Source organism: Camelina sativa, chromosome 7, assembly GCF_030686135.1.
Source record: "Camelina sativa cultivar CO46 ecotype springtype chromosome 7, ASM3068613v1".
NCBI classification, from domain to species: Eukaryota; Viridiplantae; Streptophyta; class Magnoliopsida; order Brassicales; family Brassicaceae; genus Camelina; species Camelina sativa.
In genome coordinates, this window is record NC_141886.1 from 24,367,377 (window position 1) to 24,387,518 (window position 20,142).

The window sequence follows — 20,142 nt, forward strand, 5'->3', positions numbered from 1 at the left end:
GCGTTCTAAAGAAGCATTTTATATTTTTTTAAACCTAATATATATTATCTTAAGCAACAAGCTAGGGCTAGAATCGCTCTTTTCTCTCTTTTCTTCTCATCTTCTCCATGGCTGAGTCTAGCAAGAGATCCGCAACCAAAGGTGAAGCAACTCCTGCCGTGATTAAGGCCACAAAGTCTTTGAAAGAACTCAAGAGGGAGCCGGTAGATGATTTAAAGACCAAAGTGAATCTGAAGAAGCCGAAGAAAGATGTGATAATTGCTCATCCCCGGAAGGAAAAATCTGAGATGAAGGAGATTATGAAAGGAATCGCTGATCGTCTTCAGCGGCTGGAAGCAAAAGTGGATTTGTTGGCAACGAAGGCAGATCTACAGGCGATTTTGATCGCAGTAAAGGGTAAGAAAGTTCCTGCCATGAAGCCTCCTGCTGAGGCTGCTTCTGACAGCGAGACAGAGACCACTTCGTCTGAGGATGAACCATCTTCTTCTGAGGAACCTGCAAATAAACCTGCTGCAAGTGCCAAGCCAGCTGCGTTTACCATACCAGCAGCTGCTAAAGTTTCTCCATCCTCTGTTGGTGGCAATGGTCAAACGATCTCTGTTAGGGGATTTGACACTTCCATTCCTGTGGATGATATCAAGAGCGCATTGAGTAGTTATTTCTCTTCTTTTGAGGAGATTACACGCGTATTTGTTCCCGCAGACCGTCAAACCGGTGCTTCCTTGGGATATGCTTACATTGATCTGAAACAAGGAGCAGAGAAGGCGTTGAAACTTCGTAGACATGACGTGGGAGGATGGAATCTTGTAGTTGGTGAGGCTGAACCAATTCGCAGTGGAAGTAGTTGGCCTTTTCCCGGCCGTTGTGGCTCTATTGGCCGTTGTAGATACTGTTGAAGCTTTGGTGATGCGAGGAAGAGGCTGCTCCTCGAACTAGTTTTACTCCCTCAAGTAAGAAGTAGAAGATATGTAGCGTTTATTTTTTAACTTGTGATACAATGCAACATTTTTTTATTACTTATGTTCTAGTTAAGTTTTTGTCCCAGTGTTAAAGTGAACTCAATATTGAGTTCTTTTGGTTTTAAGAAAGAAATTAGAATTTTGATTTAGTTTTTTCTGAAAGAGAAAGAGATTAAAAAATATATATATGTATACATATAAGGATTAAGGAGACAGGTCTCGTGAGTTCGTTAGAGCACATGTAAAAGTCAGTTGTACTTTGATGTGATCATGGAACTAACAAGTCCTTCAATTTCACAAGTCCAAAGAAACGCAATTTCATTACTTCCTCTAATAACAAGCCAACAATATCATAGGACCTGAAGATAGATGCCCTAGATACAAATAATGGTTGCCGAGAAACACAAACAAAACAAAGCTTATTATTTAACACTTAGATTCATTGCTCGCAAGATACTCCTTGAGAACATCCATAACCGAACCAAACTTTGCCTTAACCTTAACTGGTGGATTTGCCAATCTACAAGCCATCTCCTTAATGTTCTTGGAATGATAATCAATCTTACTCTCCGTAAACTTCAATCCATGAGCTGTACTCACCACCACAGTCCGATCATTAGCTTCTATAACTCCAGACTTCCTCAGCTTCATCAATGCCGTCAATGCCACACCTGTATGCGGGCAAATAAACATCCCCGTAGAATCAGCAAGAGCTGTTGCATCCATCAACTCCTCTTCCGTAGCTTCCTCAACAATTCCATTAGATTTCTTCAACGCATACACAGCTCTATCAATCGAAACAGGATCACCGATCTGAATCGCAGAAGCAAAAGTAGTGTTTGCTTTCAACGGATTGAAATCTTCTTTAAAACCAGATTTGTAGTGCAAGTAAAGTGGATTTGCGTTAGCAGCTTGAGCACAAACAAGCCTAGGGATTCTATCAACAAGACCTAACTCTTTACACATATGAAACCCTTTGTAAAACGCATAGATGTTACCAAGATTGCCTCCAGGAACAATGACCCAGTCAGGAACTTCCCAGTTGAACTGCTGCAATATCTCAATCGCCGCCGTCTTTTGTCCTTCGAGACGGAGGCTGTTGAGAGAGTTCGCCAAGTAAATCGGAAGCTCTGCCGTGACTTCTCTGATCAAATGCATACATCCATCGAAATCAGTGTCAATACTAAGCACAAACGCTCCGTTTGCAATCGGCTGAACAAGCTGAGCCATGGAGATTTTGTCCGCCGGTAAGAACACGATCGACGGGATTCCGGCGGCAGCACAGTAAGCGGATAGAGCAGCGGAGGTATCTCCAGTGGAAGCGCATCCAACTCCAACAACTGGTTTGTTCATTTTCCGGAGACGATTCACCTGAGAAATAAGAAGCATCATAAAGTTGTAATTGCAAAACAGAGGATAATAAAGTTGTAAGCTTTGTTAAAGATGGTAGACCTGGGAAACAAGAACAGTCATGCCTAGATCTTTAAACGAGCCAGTGTGGCTGATTCCACAATGTTTCACCCATAGATCGTTCATCTGAAGATACTGTTTACCGAATCGCTCAGCCCAGAAGAGATTTGAGTTGCCTTCGAAAGCAGAGACGATGTCGTCATCGTCGATCTCGGGGAGAACCCATTCTTTCTTAGACCAAACGCCTGATCCGTACGGCCAATTGGTTTTGCCGACGCGAGAGTCGAAGAGTTTACGCCAGAACTCTCCGTCGTAGCGTTTCAAGGCGGCGAAATCGTGCTGGACGTCGAGGAGACCACCGGATTGTGAACGGTAGACGATCTCGTCGAGGGAGTAGGATTCGGTTGAAGAAGGTGGAGCGTCGAAAGGGACGTAGCGTGCGGAGAGGTTTTGGAGTTGGTGAGGACGGCGACGAGCTTCGTCGCGGATGTTCTCATCGGGGGAACGGCGGTGTTTAGGAGGTGGAGGAGAGGGAGGAGTGGCGGAGATGGTGCATCGGACGGTTAAGGAGACGGCGGAGGAGTGAGGTTTGAGTGTGGTTTCAGAGTGGGAAGGTAAGTAGGTGGCTGAGTGGAGAAAAGAGAGTGAGGCCATTATGAGTGAGAGAGAGAGAGAGTAAAGTGACGCGTTTGATTGGAGAGAAGAACGAAGTTGACGACTCCTTTGTCACTGACAAATTCATTTTATAACTTAAAAAAGTATTCCAATAAAAAATCTTTTTCTTTTCTAATTGTTCCAAATTCCCAAGGAATACAAATTGTACTACTACCACACTAGGAAATAGGAAAATGAAATCTTGAACATCAAAGAGTCATGCATGAGTTTACTTTTTAATACGGACTGGGTCAAAAGATACAGTAAGTACATGGATGGACCACTTGACCAGTGTGAAAAAAAGTTTATCTCGTTCTTGTCTAGCTGTAGAATACTGCCTTATTTCCTTTTATTAAGACAACTAATATTAAAAAAAAAAAGTCAAAACACCAAGCAAAAGAGTCTTTTACCTTCTTTAAAATCAGATAAGGATCAAGAATTGAGTAAAACCAGAGAATCTTACAAACTAACGTGACTTTGCTGAAAACGAGATTTGTGAAGGATTATGCAACTTCAGTATAAGAATAAGACTGAGTTGAAGACAAATGCTGGTTGTATATGGTCATGAGGTTATATATGTAACTTGAAGTAGTTTTATTTTCTCATAAAAATAGTATGTCTTGGAATGGTTGATGTAATATATGGTCTGGAGATTAGCCAGAAAGATTAATGAAAAGGCAACAAATCAAGACATAACACCATGACAATGGCAGCAAAACCGAGAGGCACAATGGCTGCACAAATCTGCACGGGATGGATTACTAGGAAGCTCTTTGTTGGTTGATATAAGCTGCAGCCGCATTGTGATGATACCTACAAGAAGAAAAACAAATTAAAAGCCTCACATAATTAAATTGGCTTTACATGCTATGATTCTCATGTACAAGTGGGAGTGCCGAAAGCTTTACCTCATTGCTTCTATGGATTTGAAGCTAACTGATTAGATGAGTATCTAACTTCAAACGCAAGCAATGCCCAAGATCAACTTTCTCTAAAGAATGATTTTTGGAAACCGAAACAGTTTCCAATGACTTGCAGCCATGTGCATTGAGACATTTGAGGCTCAGTGGGAGATTTGTCAATGATTTGAGGTTCTTGCAGTTATTAAGGCTGAGAGTTAGTAGCGAGTGTAGATCTTTAACCCCGTAGGCACCGACTCAAATTCCTGACCGCTGAGGTCTAACCCTCTTAAGTTGGTGAAGTGAACAAGCTGAGCCGATAGCGATTCAACACTTTTACAGTTGTCGAGGGAAAGGTCAAGCAAACTGTACCTGCTCGGCTCTTCCTCTACAGATATTCCCATAAATGACTTGAGGTTAACACAGTCTGAGAGTATGAGTATTTCCACCTGAGGTAGTCTTGGTAATGCTTTAAGCTCCCGACAGTTACAAAGCCTGGCATACTTTAACTTGGAAAGGTTTCTCATAGATGTTGGTAAGCCCTTGTAATCATTTCCGCTGAGGTCTAGTTTCTCCAAGGAAACCAGCTGACCAATGTCGTCGGGGATGACTAAATGTTAAAGTTGAGTAGATTTAATTCTGTCAAGATGGGGAAGTCTGAAAAGCTATAGCATGTGAAAGAAGCACCACACTTGCTGTAGTTGGACCGCATGATGTCGAGTGTTCTGAAACCGTAAAGATTTGATGTGAACATGGACTCATCTGGGATATGTTGCTCGGTACTAAAGGATAGGTGACCTGCCTTGCCTGTAAGAGACGACAACAATATACTGATTTCTCCTTCGACGGATACATCTGTAAGATGTTTAGTGTCTCCGCAGCAACTGGAAACTCCAATACGACAGGCCGGGACTGCATGTTGCTGCTTCTTTGAAAGTCATATGGTGAAAGGGAGACGTGCCTGTGAACTAGACCGTACACCGCTTAGTGGCACGGTTTCCATTCAAGGTAATATATCTGAGATGAAGGATGCTATTGAAGATATTCTTCCATTTCTCGAATCTTTCTTCTTCTTAGATTTCAACGACTTAATAACAACAACATATTCTCTTCTCACAAATTCTTTTTTTTTTTTGGTCTTCTTATAAGAGATGGATCGAGCTCCAGTGACCACCACAGCAGGACCTATGGATATGCCGATTGTGCACGATAGTGATCGATATGACTTCGTTAATGATATTGAGTCTGATAATTTCGGACTTGCTCAGCTTATGAGAGACAAACTCACTAAGAGCACAATTATCGGTCATCCCATGAAAATGGGTTGTGAAATAATATTTTAGTAACATAATATCATTTAATTTAAGTTTTATTTGTTTTTAGAAAATCAACCAATCAAAACATGACATTTAGCGAAAGTAAGATATGAGGGTGTCTTAACGGGTCTCGGCAGAGACCTTATCTATTTCTCTTTCATCAACTTTTTATTACTTTTTGATTTTTTATTAGCCTCATCCTCATCCCAGTATGACCGATAAACATGCTCTAAGGAGCTTGTTGTTGTTAAGTACATCGAGAAAGGAGACAAGGGTTTTTTTTTTTTTTTTTTTTTTTTTTTTTTTTTAATTTAATTAAATCTCTTCTTCTTCTTTTTTCCCCTTTAGTTTTTCTATTTTTGGAAGTTGATGTTTTGTATTTATTTAGTTCAGTGATTGTTTGTAGTGTTTGGTTTAGTTTGCACTTTCCAGATATAGTGGTTTGGTATGTGAAGTTAGCTTCTTTTACAGATGATGACTATGCTTTGAGTGTGTGTATTGACCTTTTTTAATGTTGTGGTTTTAAAGATGTGAGCATCCTGATTCTCAACAATTGAATGATGATTTTAAGTTTTGATATAGGTGTTATTCTAAGAAGCAATATTGATAGGATTATTTTGTTGGTTTTTGTGAGTTTTCTTTCAGTTATTCTGCTTTTGTAGATTAGGACAGTTGTGAATGACTTGTTGCTGAATGCTTCTAACTATGGGAGTTGCAGATTAATGAAAACGTTCAAAGGGAAATAATTAAGCTCAGGTCATTAAGGCATCCTAATATTGTCAGATTTAAAGAGGTACTATATAATTAAACACTTTCTTTAGTTCTTATCTTTGCCTTTTATTAAGAAGCCATTGACTCTTTACACTGTTTCTTATACTTGAGGATAGGTCATTTTGATGCCGGCTCATCTGGCTATCATAACGGAATACGCTTCTGGAAGCGAACTTTATGAGCGGATTCGCAATGCAGGACGGTTTAGTGAAGATGAGGTTTGCATTGCTTTTAGTTCAATTCTCTTTCGGAAATTCAGGTTTGATCCTTGATTTCTTCTTGTACAGGCTCGATTCTTCTTTCAGCAGCTTATATCTGGAGTCAGTTATTGTCATGCAATGGTATGTAGAGAAAGTGTTCCATGGTCATGTAGCCTAGGGACTAATATTCTCGTTAATTTGCACTTGTTAAAACTCTGCTAATTCATGTGTTGTGAAGCGAATTTGCCATCGGGACCCTGAAGCTGGAGAATATATTGTTGGATGGGAGTCCTGCTCCTCGCTTGAAAATTTGTGATTTTGGATATTCTAAGGTGTACTATTTATCACAAAGTTTTATCCTTTTGGTACCAGGTTTTGGTTCCTCTATTCTTATGCTAACCTGTCTATGTTTATTTTTCGGTTTTTGTGATGTATTACAACTTTGCTTAGCTACATATACTTGTTCAATTGTCTGTTATAAGCAATAGTATTTTGCTTTTGACAGTCATCTGTTCTTCATTCACAACCAAAGTCAACTGTCGGTACTCCTGCATACATTGCTCCAGAGGTACTGCTTGGCCAGGAATATGATGATCAGATGATGGCAAGGTAAAGGCTTTCAGAGTATAGTATTTACTCTGTAATCTCTGTTTTTCCACAGGATGAATAATCGAGTGCTACAAATACCAGATTGCAGATGTATGGTCATGCGGTGTAACCTTATACGTCATGTTGGTTGGAGCTTATCCGTTTGAAGATCCAGAAGAGCCAAGAGACTATCGGAAAACAATACAGGTAACCTCTTAAAACGTTGTTTCTTTGTTTATCTCTTCTCTTGATGTTCCTCTTATTCTCTTTTATGATCTGAAACACAGGGAATCCTTAGCGTTAAATACTCAATCCCTGAAGACATACGGATTTCACCTGAATGCTGTCATCTAATTTCAAGAATTTTCGTGGCTGATCCTGCTACCGTAAGTCATTCCCATTTTTCGTCTCTAATCATCAACCACCGACGAAATAACATTTCTGATGGTTATTGTTATTACGGAGGATAAGCATTTCAGAGATCAAAACTCATGATTGGTTTATGAAGAATCTCCCAGCTGATCTAATGGACGAGAGCAACACAGGAAACCAATTTCAGGAGCCTGAACAGCCAATGCAAAGCCTTGACACAATCATGCAGATCATCTCTGAAGCCACAGTTCCCGCTGTTCCAAACCGTTTCCTAGACGATCTTGATCTTGACAATGACATGGACGACATTGGCGGTAGCGGAGAGGTAGTTTAAGCCCTTTAATCTATATAATAATAACAATCTAAAAAATGCCAATAAGAGTTGCGATTTTTTGTCGTACTTTTTCGTAAAATATATATATTTTGACAAAAAATTTTAACGGTTGCATCTCTTTAAAAAGTTACATCTTTTATCTTTTATATGTAGAGTTGTGTCTCTTACTTACAAACAGTTGTGTCTATTCAAATGTTCACATCTTTTATAAATTTATATATATATATGTGACTTCTCAACATTGTATTCAAATTTTCTTTATTTTATATTTTTGACAGAATTTTTTTACAGTTGCGTTTCTCTAAAAAGTTGCGTCTGTTGAATATAGAGTTGTGTCTTTTACAAACAGTTGTGTCTATTCAAATGTTCGCATCTTTAGAAATCTATATATAAATAACTTCTCATCATTGTATTCAAATTGTATTCATTGTATTCAAATATAATAATAACAATCTGAAAATATGCCAAAAATAGTTGCAATTTTTCGTTGTACCTTTTCGTAAAATATATATTATATATCTAAAAATTTGCGTCTGTAAAAAAAGTACATTTTTGACAGAAAATTTTAACGGTTGCATCTCTCTAAAAAGTTGCGTCTGTTAAATGTAGAGTTGTGTCTCTTACAAATAGTTGTGTCTATTCAATGTTCACATCTTTATAAATTTATATATAAGTGACTTCTCATCATTGTATTCAAATTTTCTTTATTTTATATTTTTGACAAAAAAAAATTTACAGTTGCATCTCTCTAAAAAGTTGCGTTTGTTGAATATAGAGTTGTGTCTTTTACAAACAGTTGTGTCTATTCAAATGTTTACATCTTTAGAAATCTATATATAAATAACTTCTCATCATTGTATTCAAATTTTCTTTATATTTTGTATTAGTTAAAAGAGAATTTGTTAGAAATGACATCTCATCATTGTGAAAAATTTATTGCAGTTTGATATTTTTTGTTAATCGTTGTAATATTTAATTATATTCAGTCTCTAGGTATACAACCATCTATTCATCGAGGGTTATCATTCTATTGGTATGAATCCAAACCGAAAATTTTATTTTTAGCTGTTAAAAAATGTGGTTCAAGTTGGTTTTTCATAAAATGAGAGCATATTGGCTCGTATATGTTTGTTTATTTTTGTTGTCACAAGTATATTTATATATATATATATATATTTGTCTACTCTATGCTTTTTTTATTATAAAACTAATTGTATTATAGATAACAATATGGATTTCTATATTTCTATTTAAAAAAAAAAATCTGATTATGAAATATCAAGGTAAAAATAAAAATAAATTATCAGAGTTCGTTCTATTATATTTTCTACAGTTGGGAATATTCAGTTTATTGGGAGATAGAAAACCGGTGATCAACAGAAAGATTGACGGTTGACATGATTGTCCAATAAACTATCTTGACGACAAAGACTTATCTACTACTTCATATAGGTTAAGGGAATTTGTATATTTAGTTCTAGTCATAATACACTCAAACTGAAATCTTAACAACAAAAGATACTGAATATGAAATATTATAAAAGTTTGAAAAGGTTTTGGATTCTGACTGCCAAAAAAAAAGATGAATGTGTGAGAGCAATGAACCCGACCGTCCTTGGCCGACCATCTTCCTTAGACGCGCACATTGTGATGCTATATCATACACCTAAATATTATTGTTATAAGTTCTAACTATTTATTATATTATTTATTTATGTGTGACTCGAGATAATTAACCAGCATCTTACGCGGAGAAAAATAAGTAATAAGTACATTCAATATTGGATTAACCATATATATATATATTATATTATAATTGCCAAAATGTTTAATGACTATAGGTTGCTTTATATAAAAATATGTTTCATCTATAAAACGATAGTTGTTTGTATTATATATTCATTTATAATACTGCCTTTATGAAAATAGATGTATTCTTTTTTTTATATGAATATATAACTGAGTTTTGATTCAAATAAATAAAAAATGTGATAATTTTCTGTTTAGTTATATTCAAATTTGAGAGGATTGGTAATTTTCTTACTGATTGACTGAATAGTAATATTTATATTCATTTTTTATGAAGTAAAAATCGATTTCGGAAATAGAAATATGTTTGAGTTATGCTAAAAAAGATTAAAATAAGTAATAGAAATGAATTTAAACAAATCATTATGTCATTTTAAGAATGGTCTTCAATTAATATTTTTAATATTTGTAATTTATTATATGATTATATATTTAAGAGATTTATAGTGTCTTATACAATGTATTCATAATTTTATCATTAAAACAAAAAAAAAGAAAAGAAATTTAAAAATATAATCATTTACATATCATATTTGACAACAAGAGAATAAGTTGTAACGGTTCATAAAATATATAAAAAATATGACTGTAAGGTTAAGAAGAGAAGACAACTGTAGATTGCATTATTTTATTTTTCAGAAATTAAAAAATATTTTAAGAAAAATTACGACGAAAAGATACAGATAAAAAGTTACATTGAAAAGATGTGAACGAAAGATTACGATGAATAAAAGCGAACGAAATAACACGACTGCAATGTTATCTCATGGCAGTTAATCGTAAAAATTTGTTCAATTTGATTTGTGTAGCATTGATAATTATTTATTTAATCATACGTGAAGGTAAGATTATTTTTTTAAGAATATATTTCAATAAAGATATAAAGAATGTTTCAAAAATTTATATGTTTTTGAAAATTTTATTAAATAGTTTAGGAACCCCAATAGTTTAATAAATAAATTTAATTAAAGAATTTTTGTAATAAATATTTTACTAAACTGAGTTCTCCGCGATATCGCAGCTCCATACCTAGTAATAATAAATAACAAAAACTGAAAAAAAGCTTTTTAAATGACCAAAACACTTCTCTGTATTTTCCAAAACCAGTGTTTTGATCCTCTGGTTTCAGTTTCTACCATTTTTGTATCGTCATTGTTTGTTTCTTGTTTTTTTCCTTGCATACATAGATGTAATGTAACATATCATATCTATGTATATATCTAATATCTCAATTCTTACAAAAAATGAAAAACCTCACACACGAAAGCAAATTGAAATTTAGAACAGTTGAAGCAAGTTGTTCTGTTTCTTCCTCTGTGATTATTAAATTCTTCATCTTTGTTTTGAATCTTTTCCACAAGACCACAGTTTCTTCGTCGCATTTCAGAAACAGTAACTTCTGTCTCGGTGACAGTCTCCACAACGTGACACAATCATAAAGGCAACTTGTCATGACTTATAAGTTGCAATTGGGGGATGTCAATGATGGGAGTCTACCGGTTCGAGTGAGAAAATCAATACCAAATATAAGGACTGAACCAGCAGGAATCGGTCAAGGAAGAGTAGAAGAAAAGAATTTCACGTTTATTGCTATTGTAATATTCGACTTTAATATTCCATTAGCTTTAGGAACCTTATTCCCATGTTTCCACTTCACCCCATGTTTCCTTGTTAGTAGGACAATGTGTGATTTAGTTATTTTTCCTTCTTGTATTTGTAGACCTTAGAGTACCTCCAACGGGGGCTTTCCAGGACAATTATAATAATTAAAAAAATTGAAAAGGAAGAGTCGTCCCTTGTTTTAAAGATATAAGACCATTTACAGTGGTGTTACTCACCCAGTTACTCACACAAAATTTTTTTATTAAAAAATAATAAAATAATATAAAATAGAGAGAGAAGCAGGAAGAACGGTTCTCAAATTCCTTACAGAACAAACGTTACTTAAAATAATCCTATATCTGTCAATTCTTTATTAGTTACTAAATAAAATATATATATATATTTTTTTTTGAGTAACTGGAAGAGTTCTTCCGTTGTAAATGCCCTAAGAAACGTTTCTCGCCATTTGTTATCATGTGATTAGTTAGTTTTTATTTTTATTATTTAAAATTTAAATAAATAATTTATTTATAATAATATAATTAAATTAATCGATTAAAAAAATAATAATCGATTGAAGAGTCTCATACAATCTCTCAGCGTTGGTAATGCCCTAAGCATCTTATGAATGAGTAGACTTGAAATTGGACAAAACAGAGTTTATCTCTTTGGTTGCTTGTTCATGTGTTAGATATAACACATCTCTTTGGCTTTGGAGAGGGGCCATTCTATCAGTCAAGCAGAGTGATTGAAACTTTCTCGAATCTGATCCGCATCAGGTTAGGTAATGAGCTGAGACACGACAAATTAGTTAATTTTGCAATTTGCAGGATCAAGACCGTGATTATGATAAACACAAGTTTCAGTTTCTACATTGTAGCAATGAATTTTGGTAATGCATAGTCAGATAATTAAGAACTAAAGCCTCAACATCTGCAAACCAAAAATATAATCAATCAGATGAAGTTCTAAAATATGGTTGAAAAATGTTTGGAACAGAGTAAAGAAGTAGAGATAATATAACAAACGATAAGATATTTTGGATTTAATTTTTTTAAACACTACTACTAGTTTGGGAATTCGTTTCTCGTATCTCCAAGTTTAATGTTTCCTTCCGGAGATTGGTTCTTTTGGCATTGATTTATAGAAAAATCTCTAAGCAAATGGTCTTGTTTGACAAAAGAACTCTTCATATTATATCTCCTAATAAACATGATTTATTCGCCGGCGCGTTGTGCGAGATTTAAAATTAGTGGGTTAAATTAGAGATTTGGTCAGTCCATACCGAACCAAACATATTAGGATCGGATTGACCATGGTTGGTCAAGCCCATCACAGTTTTAACGTTCTTTTTTCTTTTGGAATCAAATCACATTGTTGGAATCAGTCTTAAATTCGTGTAAACATTAATTATGCGAAGAAGAATCTTTGGCAGAACAGCTCTGGACCAGTGTGTCGACAAGCTTTAACATCTAATCCGTTGAAGATAAGAATTAACGATGTAATCAAACGTGCATCCAAAAAGAAATGTTTGGGTACTGGGTATTTTACAAATACTATACTAGTTACTAAAATAAATATGTGAAACCCCCAAGGCTACTTAGTAGTAGTATTCTTTTATCAAGTAAGTAATGTCAGTAAATGATACAACGACAGATAATTATTTTCTGTTGGTGTTTGGTATCATCTTGTTCAAGGACCACCACCACCACTACTGTTCTTAAAATTTAGCATTTCTAGGAACTGATAAATCTATAATTTATCTATTTTTTTTGGGAAAAAAATAATAATATAACAAGAAGCTCGAGGCTGGGGCTGCTGGCTATATAGTGGAAGTGGTGGAACTGTAAAAACTAAAAAGGAATCGGGAGGTCACGTGACAGATCACGTGCCTCTTGCACAACGGCCCAAGGATATGGACGCCACGTCATATTATCCAAATCACAAAAGCGGATCCATTTTCTCTCTCCTCTGTTGGGTCTGATCAGAGAAGAAGATCTCAGCCGTTTGTTTCGATGACTACTTTTATGCTTCTCTGTATCTCCGCCGTCAATCCTCTCCTTCTAAGAGTTCTCTGTGCTCCCATTTTGTCGCTTTCTTCTAATCCTTAGTCATGATTGACACGTGTCACCTGCCAGCATCCGATTTTTTTTTATATATATATTTTAACCAAATCTTCCTTATTTCCTTAATAAATGCTTTCAATATTCGATCATAAAAATCTTTTATTTCAATCTTAAATTTAAGCAAACAGATTTGTCAATCTATTAGTATTAGTGTTTGCACTTTGCACAGTATGTGGAAATATTATATTACAACCTGATTATGATACACGATTGTTTCAAAACCTAAAAATTTCCGGTTAGTTTTCTTTGTTACGTTGATGAACCGGTAAATTTTGTTGAATTTTTTGGTAAAGAAAAGAACTTGTTGGACCGAACCGGAAAATACAAGCCGGTTATAGATATACCGGGATCTGAATTTGGTTTATTAACAGAGGAAACAAAAAAAAACGGAACCCTAGAAGAGTCTGCTCGATAACAGTATAAACTGTTAAAGGTCTCATTTGCGTGTGCTCTCTTGCGATTACTCTCTCTAGCTCTCTCTCTCTCTCTCTCTCGCCTTTTTTTACATCGGTCTCGTATTGGGTTGCTTATTGGATATTCTCCGGGTAAAGGATACGGGTTTTGCGGTGAGATTTTTTTCTTTCTTTGTCGCTTACCGGTGAGGATGATCGTTTCTTGGGTAAGGTCGATTTACAATCGGTTCTGTTTTCGAAGATGTTGTTAGATCCGCATGGTTTTGGTGATCGTTTTGGATCCGAGACATGGTTCCACAGGAGAAAAAAATGCCGTCGTCTCTTGGTTTAAGTTTTGCCTTGTGAAAAGTTTCCCTCTTTCCCTTGTCGTTGAATCCTAAAGTTTTCACCTTTTTTTAGAAATTTTGGTCTTTTAAATCCTGGGGATAGGTTACAGTGTCTGATTGTAAATAGAAATTTGCGACGTTGGTGACTTTGAGATTAGATAAAAGTTGTGTACAGATAGAGAGATTGTATAACTCTTTTTTTTTTTGGAACATTTTTGTGTTCCTTGTTTACAAAAAGGGGGTTTTTTTAATTTCCTGGGCTGGGTTAAAAAAAGTGGCGAAGATGAATCTAAGTACGGCCGAGGAAGAATCGGCACAGGAGATTCACATCCCAGCTGATATCAATTGGGAGATGCTTGACAAATCCAAGTTTTTCGTTTTAGGTGCTGCTTTGTTTTCAGGTGTCTCTGGAGCTCTTTATCCTGCTGTTTTGATGAAAACACGGCAGCAAGTGTGTCATTCTCAAGGCTCTTGTATCAGAACTGCGTTTACCCTTGTGAGACATGAAGGTTTAAGGGGATTGTACAGAGGATTTGGAACTTCCTTGATGGGAACAATCCCTGCTCGTGCCTTGTACATGACTGCCTTGGAGGTTACTAAGAGTAACGTTGGCTCTGCTGCTGTTAGCTTAGGTTTCACTGAGGCTAAAGCTTCTGCAGTTGCTAATGCCGTTGGAGGTTTGAGTGCTGCCATGGCTGCGCAGCTTGTTTGGACACCTGTTGATGTGGTGAGCCAACGGCTTATGGTTCAGGGAAGTGCTGGTCTTGTCAATGCATCGAGGTGTAATTATGTTAACGGGTTTGATGCATTTCAGAAGATTGTTCGTGCTGATGGACCAAAGGGATTATACAGAGGGTTTGGGATATCTATTCTGACTTATGCTCCGTCTAATGCGGTTTGGTGGGCTTCTTACTCTGTTGCACAGCGGATGGTTTGGGGTGGGATTGGGTGTTATGTCTGCAAGAAAGACGAAGAGAGTGGGAACAACAACAGTACTGCGATTAAACCAGACTCCAAAACGATAATGGCTGTTCAAGGAGTTAGTGCTGCGATTGCTGGAAGTGTTTCTGCTTTGATTACAATGCCACTCGACACAATCAAGACGAGATTGCAGGTTCTTGATGGGGAAGATAGTAGTAATAGTAGTAACAACGGGAAGCGTGGACCGAGTATTGGACAGACTGTAAGAAACTTGGTTAGGGAAGGTGGATGGACGGCTTGTTATAGAGGATTGGGACCAAGATGTGCTTCAATGTCAATGTCTGCAACAACTATGATCACTACCTACGAGTTCTTGAAACGGCTTTCAGCTAAGAACCATGACGGGTTTTGCTCTAAATCATAGTGATAACAACTGAAAAAAACCACCACATAGAGGAATCTTTTATGGGAAATGTCTTTAATTTTGCTTACTTATCTTGTTCTTCTTGTCTAGCTGTTCTGCTGCTATTTCATTTGTTTTCCAGTCATATGTAAGGAATGTGTTAAAATTCAGTTGTTTTTAAATAAATAAAAATGTGATTTCCTCATTCAGTTTCCGGGTTTGGATCGGTTCACCATAACCGCACTACTAAACCGGTAAGGTGAGATGAATGCAATTTTAAAAAGATGACTTGTAAGACTTGATTTGGCAATTTTGCAGTCTTACATCAATAAGGAAGCACACAGGACAAGATATGATTTGGCAACATGTTATAATTAGTAATTCATGAATCACTTAGAAAGTGATTTACAGGATTGTGACTTTTATATATTTCACAATGCTGTCTTTTTCTTGACATAAGTTAAATTATGATCGTTATTAGTATTTCAGGAACACAATTACACAAGTGTGCATCTGTCACATAACATAAGTCAACGTGTTTTGGAGCTGAATCTTACGTTTCTTCTTACCTTACCAGAATAATCTATTAATTCTTAAATAGGAAATAATTCATAGAGACGGCCTGATATTTTGAGAAAAATATTCATGAACGTGTCGAAGAAATGGTAATATTTTCAAGTATCTTAAGTGACAGATAAAAATATGAGACCTCAAAGTAGAGAATCTTTCAACCTCTTTTCTTAATTTCAAAGAAGTGTATCTACAGAATAAGACATAATCTAATATATACTGGATTCTTCATTAAATATATATCTCAGACATTGTCAACTACATTGTAAAAGATTTCAAGAATCCGAATGTGTCTCTACACACACAAATCAATGGAGTGGAAGCAGAATCTGTGTTTTTCTTCATTGTTTTCAAATAGAATAAGGAGACTTCTCCATTGCCGACACAAATGAAGAACAAAACAAACATATGAATCATGAAGGAAAACTAAGAGGAATTGAAAGTTTATTAGAACAACCAAATTACTAGTTTACACAAAAGATACATAGTAACAGTCTAACAGAGGGTAAAAGGCAATAATAGAGTGTTTCAACGTGAAGATCTTGGTTGTTTTTCAAAGTGAAGATCTTGGATGTCACACATACATAATGTGAAATACAAAGACTTAAGTTTACAACAAGCGAAAGAACTAGTAGCCAAGGATGACTTCCCCTTTTGGTGGGAACACGAACACAGCACCAAAGATTCAATGTCTCAGATATGGACAGAGAAATGGTGCATGTCCCCACCACCATGCATGTCATTAGATTGACCGTGAACAAGCATGGCTCGGTTCGTCTGAGTTGGGAAACCTGAAAACTGGAAATCAGTGTGTCCAAAGATATCAGCACTGTCAGAAACAGAGGTGATGTCTGAGCCAGAAGTAGTTGAGCTGCGGTTTTTGCTGTTATGCAGCATACGAGCTTCGAATCTTGACATGTTCGCCTTTTTGTTATCACGCTGGCCTGACTTGTCATTTTCTTCTTCTCTAGCAGCAGCAGCCTGCTCGGACTCTTGAAGAAGTTTTTTGGTGTTTAGAAATCTTCCACCGGACCCTCTTGGCCTTTTGAGAGCATGAACATGTCGAGACTCATGAAGATACGGCTGTTGCAAAAAAAAGAAAAACAAAGATGAGCAGAACAGTTTTAAAGAGATGCTTTTTGTATGTATTGGCTCATAAGGTGAAGTAAAATACTTTACGGGCTTTGATTAGCTTGTTCTGAGCCTCTAGCTTGGCACGTTGCTGCCTCCTCCTCATGATTGCGTGGTATTGCTTTGCATTAACAAAGACCGGCTCATTTTCTGTGAGCTCCCCTGGTAAAGGAACTCGACCCTGAACTGTACCCACCATTTGAGGATTGCATGTCTGCAAAAGAGATTATTAAGAGTCTTGAGATCTGATGGAAAGATTAAGCTGAAAGAAAATATGGGAATCCATTTCTTTGCTAGGGATAAGCATGGGACTGCTTCATAGTATAAACAAATTTAATGCAAGCATACCAGAAGCAGAAGATGTATGAAACAAAGGGTTGTACTAACCTGTGGATGTGGTAAGTAAGTTGTAGCTAATAAACCACCAAAGTGTGGATCAGCATAGTGATATGAGAAATTAGGCTGCATCATGTATAATACAAGATATCATCAGTCCACCATCACAACTTGCTATTATTACATATTCATATAGATTTACAATATTACCTGTGCAGGAGCAAAGTGAATATTCGGATATGCTGTCATGGAGCCTGATTTCGGATTAGTTGCAAACCCTTTCCGCTGAGTTTCTTCAGATCCTAGACAAACAACTGACAAGTCAGAGAGAAGATAACAATAATTTTTGGCAAAAGGATGATTCTCTTGTCAATGACATAAGCAGAAAACATATATACCAAAGAACGCAATATAAGATAAGCAACCAAAATCAACTCAAAACTTCAAGCAAGAGTCTTTAACATAGAAGATCACATATCAATATATTTTCAGTAAACTCTAGATATTCTTTTAAAACGAACCTGATTTAGCTGAAAACGAGATTTGCCTGGAAGGGTTGTCATCACCACTACTAGCAACTTCAGTGTAAGATTGACCAGTGGACTGAGTAGAAGATGAGTCCTGGTCCTGAAAACTAATTTGCTTAGTGGTCTGTACATGACCAGGCCTTGAATCCACCTTCAAGCTTAATGAATCAGTAGAACCGCGACGGTTAACAACATTGGAATCAGTAGGAGGAACAAGTCCCCAAGAGATGCTAGTGTTAAGATATGGCAAAGTGGAATGAGTAGCTGAATCTTTCTTATTCATCTGATGCATCATAACAAAACGTCTTCTTCTTAAACAACCTAAAAAAATCATTCAAAAGATTAGATTTTTAGAAAGGGATGCAGAAGGCAGATTTAAAGCTAATGATGATCCAAGTGGGTGAAGAAAAAAAATTACAAAACCAGAATAGAAATAAACAGAAGTAAGAACTTTCTAAAATTGGTGTAAATTGTTTAATAGTCTACAACGAAAGACCTGATTCGATCGTACTATCTTGGGTAACCAAAAACGATAGCAGAAGCAACGATTGGTCGAAATTAGAAATTTTTTTTCCGACCAAGAATTAAAATTTGTGCCATCACTTTAGGCAAAAAGGCGTTGACTTGAAAGGTGAGAAATTTGTAGCAAAAGAGTTTCTAAATCAGTAAGTAAAAAAACATCCAAAATCGCACGCCACAAGACAGATACACCAAATAAATCGAACCAAGAAAAAGTGGAAATTTTTTGACAAAGAGATTGAAAACATACAAAGCCCTCAAAGACAGATTCATAAACAGAGATAAAAAGGTATAGAGAGAAAAAGAGAGAGAGAGAGAGAGAGAGAGAGACCTTTGAGATTCGCAGAGTTAGAGACGAAGGGACACAGATCAGTTTTGCATGTCTCTCTCCCTTATTGTCCAAAAACAGAACAAAGTCTCTGTCTTAGTGAATCGGGCAGAGAGTGTATCGTAATCTTCTTCTTCTTTTTTTTTTTTTTTTTTTTTTTGTTGCTTCGTCTTCGTCTCTCTAACCTTTTTTTTTAGTTGGAGGAAACCACCATCGCCATGAGCACCACCACCACCACTACCAGTTTCTTCGTCTTCTCCTTCTCGTTAATTATTGTCTTAACTCTTAAGCAGTGCTTAATTATATTTCTTTAATTTATTTGGCTTCACTTTACCCAATACACAGAGAATAATTATAAGGGAGGCTCTCCGCCTATCCCACCTTATAGAATCATCAAAAAAAAAAAAAAAAAAAAAACTCTTTTTAAAAAAATTATTTGAAATCGCCCAACTATATTAGATTCTTAATTCCCTAACATAGTTTTAAAAAATTTTAATTTGGAGGAAAAAACCAAAATGATAACATTTAAAAAGCCAATAAATAAATGTAAATTCTTGAAAGGTAAACGTACAATTCAAGATTTTTTTTCTTTCTTCTCTATAAATTAATGATTCCTATCTCTACAAATCCGTTTGGCACTTTACCTTTTATTTGTTTTTAAAGCTCATTAGCAATATTATAATACTATAATGTCTTTTACTAAACTTTTCCCCAATCTTTTTTTTTCGAATATAACTTTTCTAATAAGTATATATATATTTTTTTCTTTGGAAGGCTGTATGATTTCTTAGTTCCATTATCTCTAAATAATGATTCCAAAAAAGTATTAGCTAATCTTGGCCACGTTAGCTTTTTGGTTAAGTATATTGTTTAATGTTGTGTGAAGCTTTTGAATTGCTAATATGTTTTATTTAAGCTTTTTTGTCCGAAGTATGTTGTCGTTTCCAGATTATGAAACCTTTTTTTTTTATATATGTCTGAACTGAACCGTCTTTAGTTTTTTCGCTTTAAGGTCTTTTACTCTCTAGTTTTAGCCGCCCTTCTCCATGATTTATCTCTCACGCACTCATATGCTCGTGATCCACACGCTCCTGAGTTGTAGACTTGCAACCATTCTCCTGTTAATACAACAACAATAATAATACAATCATATTCTCTCTATTTACATGGTATCAAAGCCAAAATGATCTAACGATCGGCTCCGTTCCTGTTTCTAAACTATATATTTCTTTTGTTTATTTTTGTTTTTAAGCCAAATGCTTCCACATTCAAGTTCATCATAAACCTCTGAATCTAAGCCATCGAACTTCTTTTTATTCAAGTCTACCATCTTAGACCTCTGGATCTAAATCAAGTACTTCTTCTTTTATAATTTTTATTTTCAAGCCAAAAATGCTTCTGTTATTCAAGCTTATATATATCATAAGCCTTTGAATCTAAGTCGATAATTTCCTTCAAGCTATAATGCTTCTTTCTCTTTAATTCTCTCCAAAAAAAAAAAAAAAAAAATCGGATTTCCTTCTCTAACCAACTTTGATGTCGGCTTCCTCAACATCACACAACTCGTCACTGAATAAGCTCTTTAGCAAAATCTTGCTCAACAATAACAACTCATCTTCTCATTTCAT

The 20,142-nt window shown here is 35.7% G+C and overlaps 4 protein-coding genes and 2 pseudogenes across 6 annotated transcripts; 4 read left to right on the plus strand and 2 right to left on the minus strand.

Annotated features, from left to right (window-relative positions):
* Window positions 1-98: 98 nt before the first annotated feature.
* LOC104704841 (uncharacterized) lies at window positions 99-1,033 on the plus strand. Its single transcript, XM_010420866.3, has one exon. It carries the CDS (start codon window positions 108-110, stop codon window positions 894-896), a length of 789 nt encoding a protein of 262 aa, XP_010419168.2. The 5' UTR covers window positions 99-107; the 3' UTR covers window positions 897-1,033.
* Window positions 1,034-1,251: 218 nt separating this feature from the next.
* On the minus strand, window positions 1,252-3,231 carry LOC104701964 (threonine synthase 2, chloroplastic). 2 transcript variants are annotated; one of them, XM_087460273.1, is made up of 3 exons: window positions 2,412-3,095; window positions 1,958-2,330; window positions 1,252-1,772 (listed from the first exon to the last, which is right to left on the minus strand). In XM_087460273.1, the coding sequence occupies exons 1-3, from the start codon at window positions 3,021-3,023 to the stop codon at window positions 1,765-1,767; spliced, it is 993 nt and encodes a 330-aa protein (XP_087316399.1). In that variant the 5' UTR covers window positions 3,024-3,095; the 3' UTR covers window positions 1,252-1,764. The 2 variants fall into 2 exon arrangements, with proteins under 2 accessions (XP_087316399.1, XP_010416048.1); XM_010417746.3 differs by having other exon boundaries at window positions 1,252-2,330; window positions 2,412-3,231.
* Window positions 3,232-5,480: 2,249 nt separating this feature from the next.
* On the plus strand, window positions 5,481-7,611 carry LOC104701965 (serine/threonine-protein kinase SRK2D-like; annotated as a pseudogene). Its single transcript, XR_015561043.1, has 8 exons — window positions 5,481-5,867; window positions 5,957-6,031; window positions 6,126-6,227; window positions 6,297-6,350; window positions 6,448-6,541; window positions 6,715-6,818; window positions 6,900-7,004; window positions 7,085-7,611. The product of XR_015561043.1 is annotated as a serine/threonine-protein kinase SRK2D-like (transcript).
* On the plus strand, window positions 6,939-7,503 carry LOC104704842 (serine/threonine-protein kinase SRK2I pseudogene; annotated as a pseudogene).
* A 5,822-nt stretch (window positions 7,612-13,433) lies between the features above and the next one.
* Window positions 13,434-15,308, plus strand: LOC104712892 (uncharacterized). The gene has a single exon (XM_087456934.1). The coding sequence runs from the start codon at window positions 14,063-14,065 to the stop codon at window positions 15,122-15,124; it is 1,062 nt and encodes a 353-aa protein (XP_087313060.1). The 5' UTR covers window positions 13,434-14,062; the 3' UTR covers window positions 15,125-15,308.
* Window positions 15,309-16,100: 792 nt separating this feature from the next.
* On the minus strand, window positions 16,101-19,238 carry LOC104701967 (nuclear transcription factor Y subunit A-3). Its single transcript, XM_087456935.1, has 6 exons — window positions 18,518-19,238; window positions 17,662-17,988; window positions 17,351-17,442; window positions 17,192-17,266; window positions 16,848-17,018; window positions 16,101-16,756 (listed from the first exon to the last, which is right to left on the minus strand). The coding sequence occupies exons 2-6, from the start codon at window positions 17,960-17,962 to the stop codon at window positions 16,367-16,369; spliced, it is 1,029 nt and encodes a 342-aa protein (XP_087313061.1). The 5' UTR covers window positions 17,963-17,988; window positions 18,518-19,238; the 3' UTR covers window positions 16,101-16,366.
* Window positions 19,239-20,142: the final 904 nt, after the last annotated feature.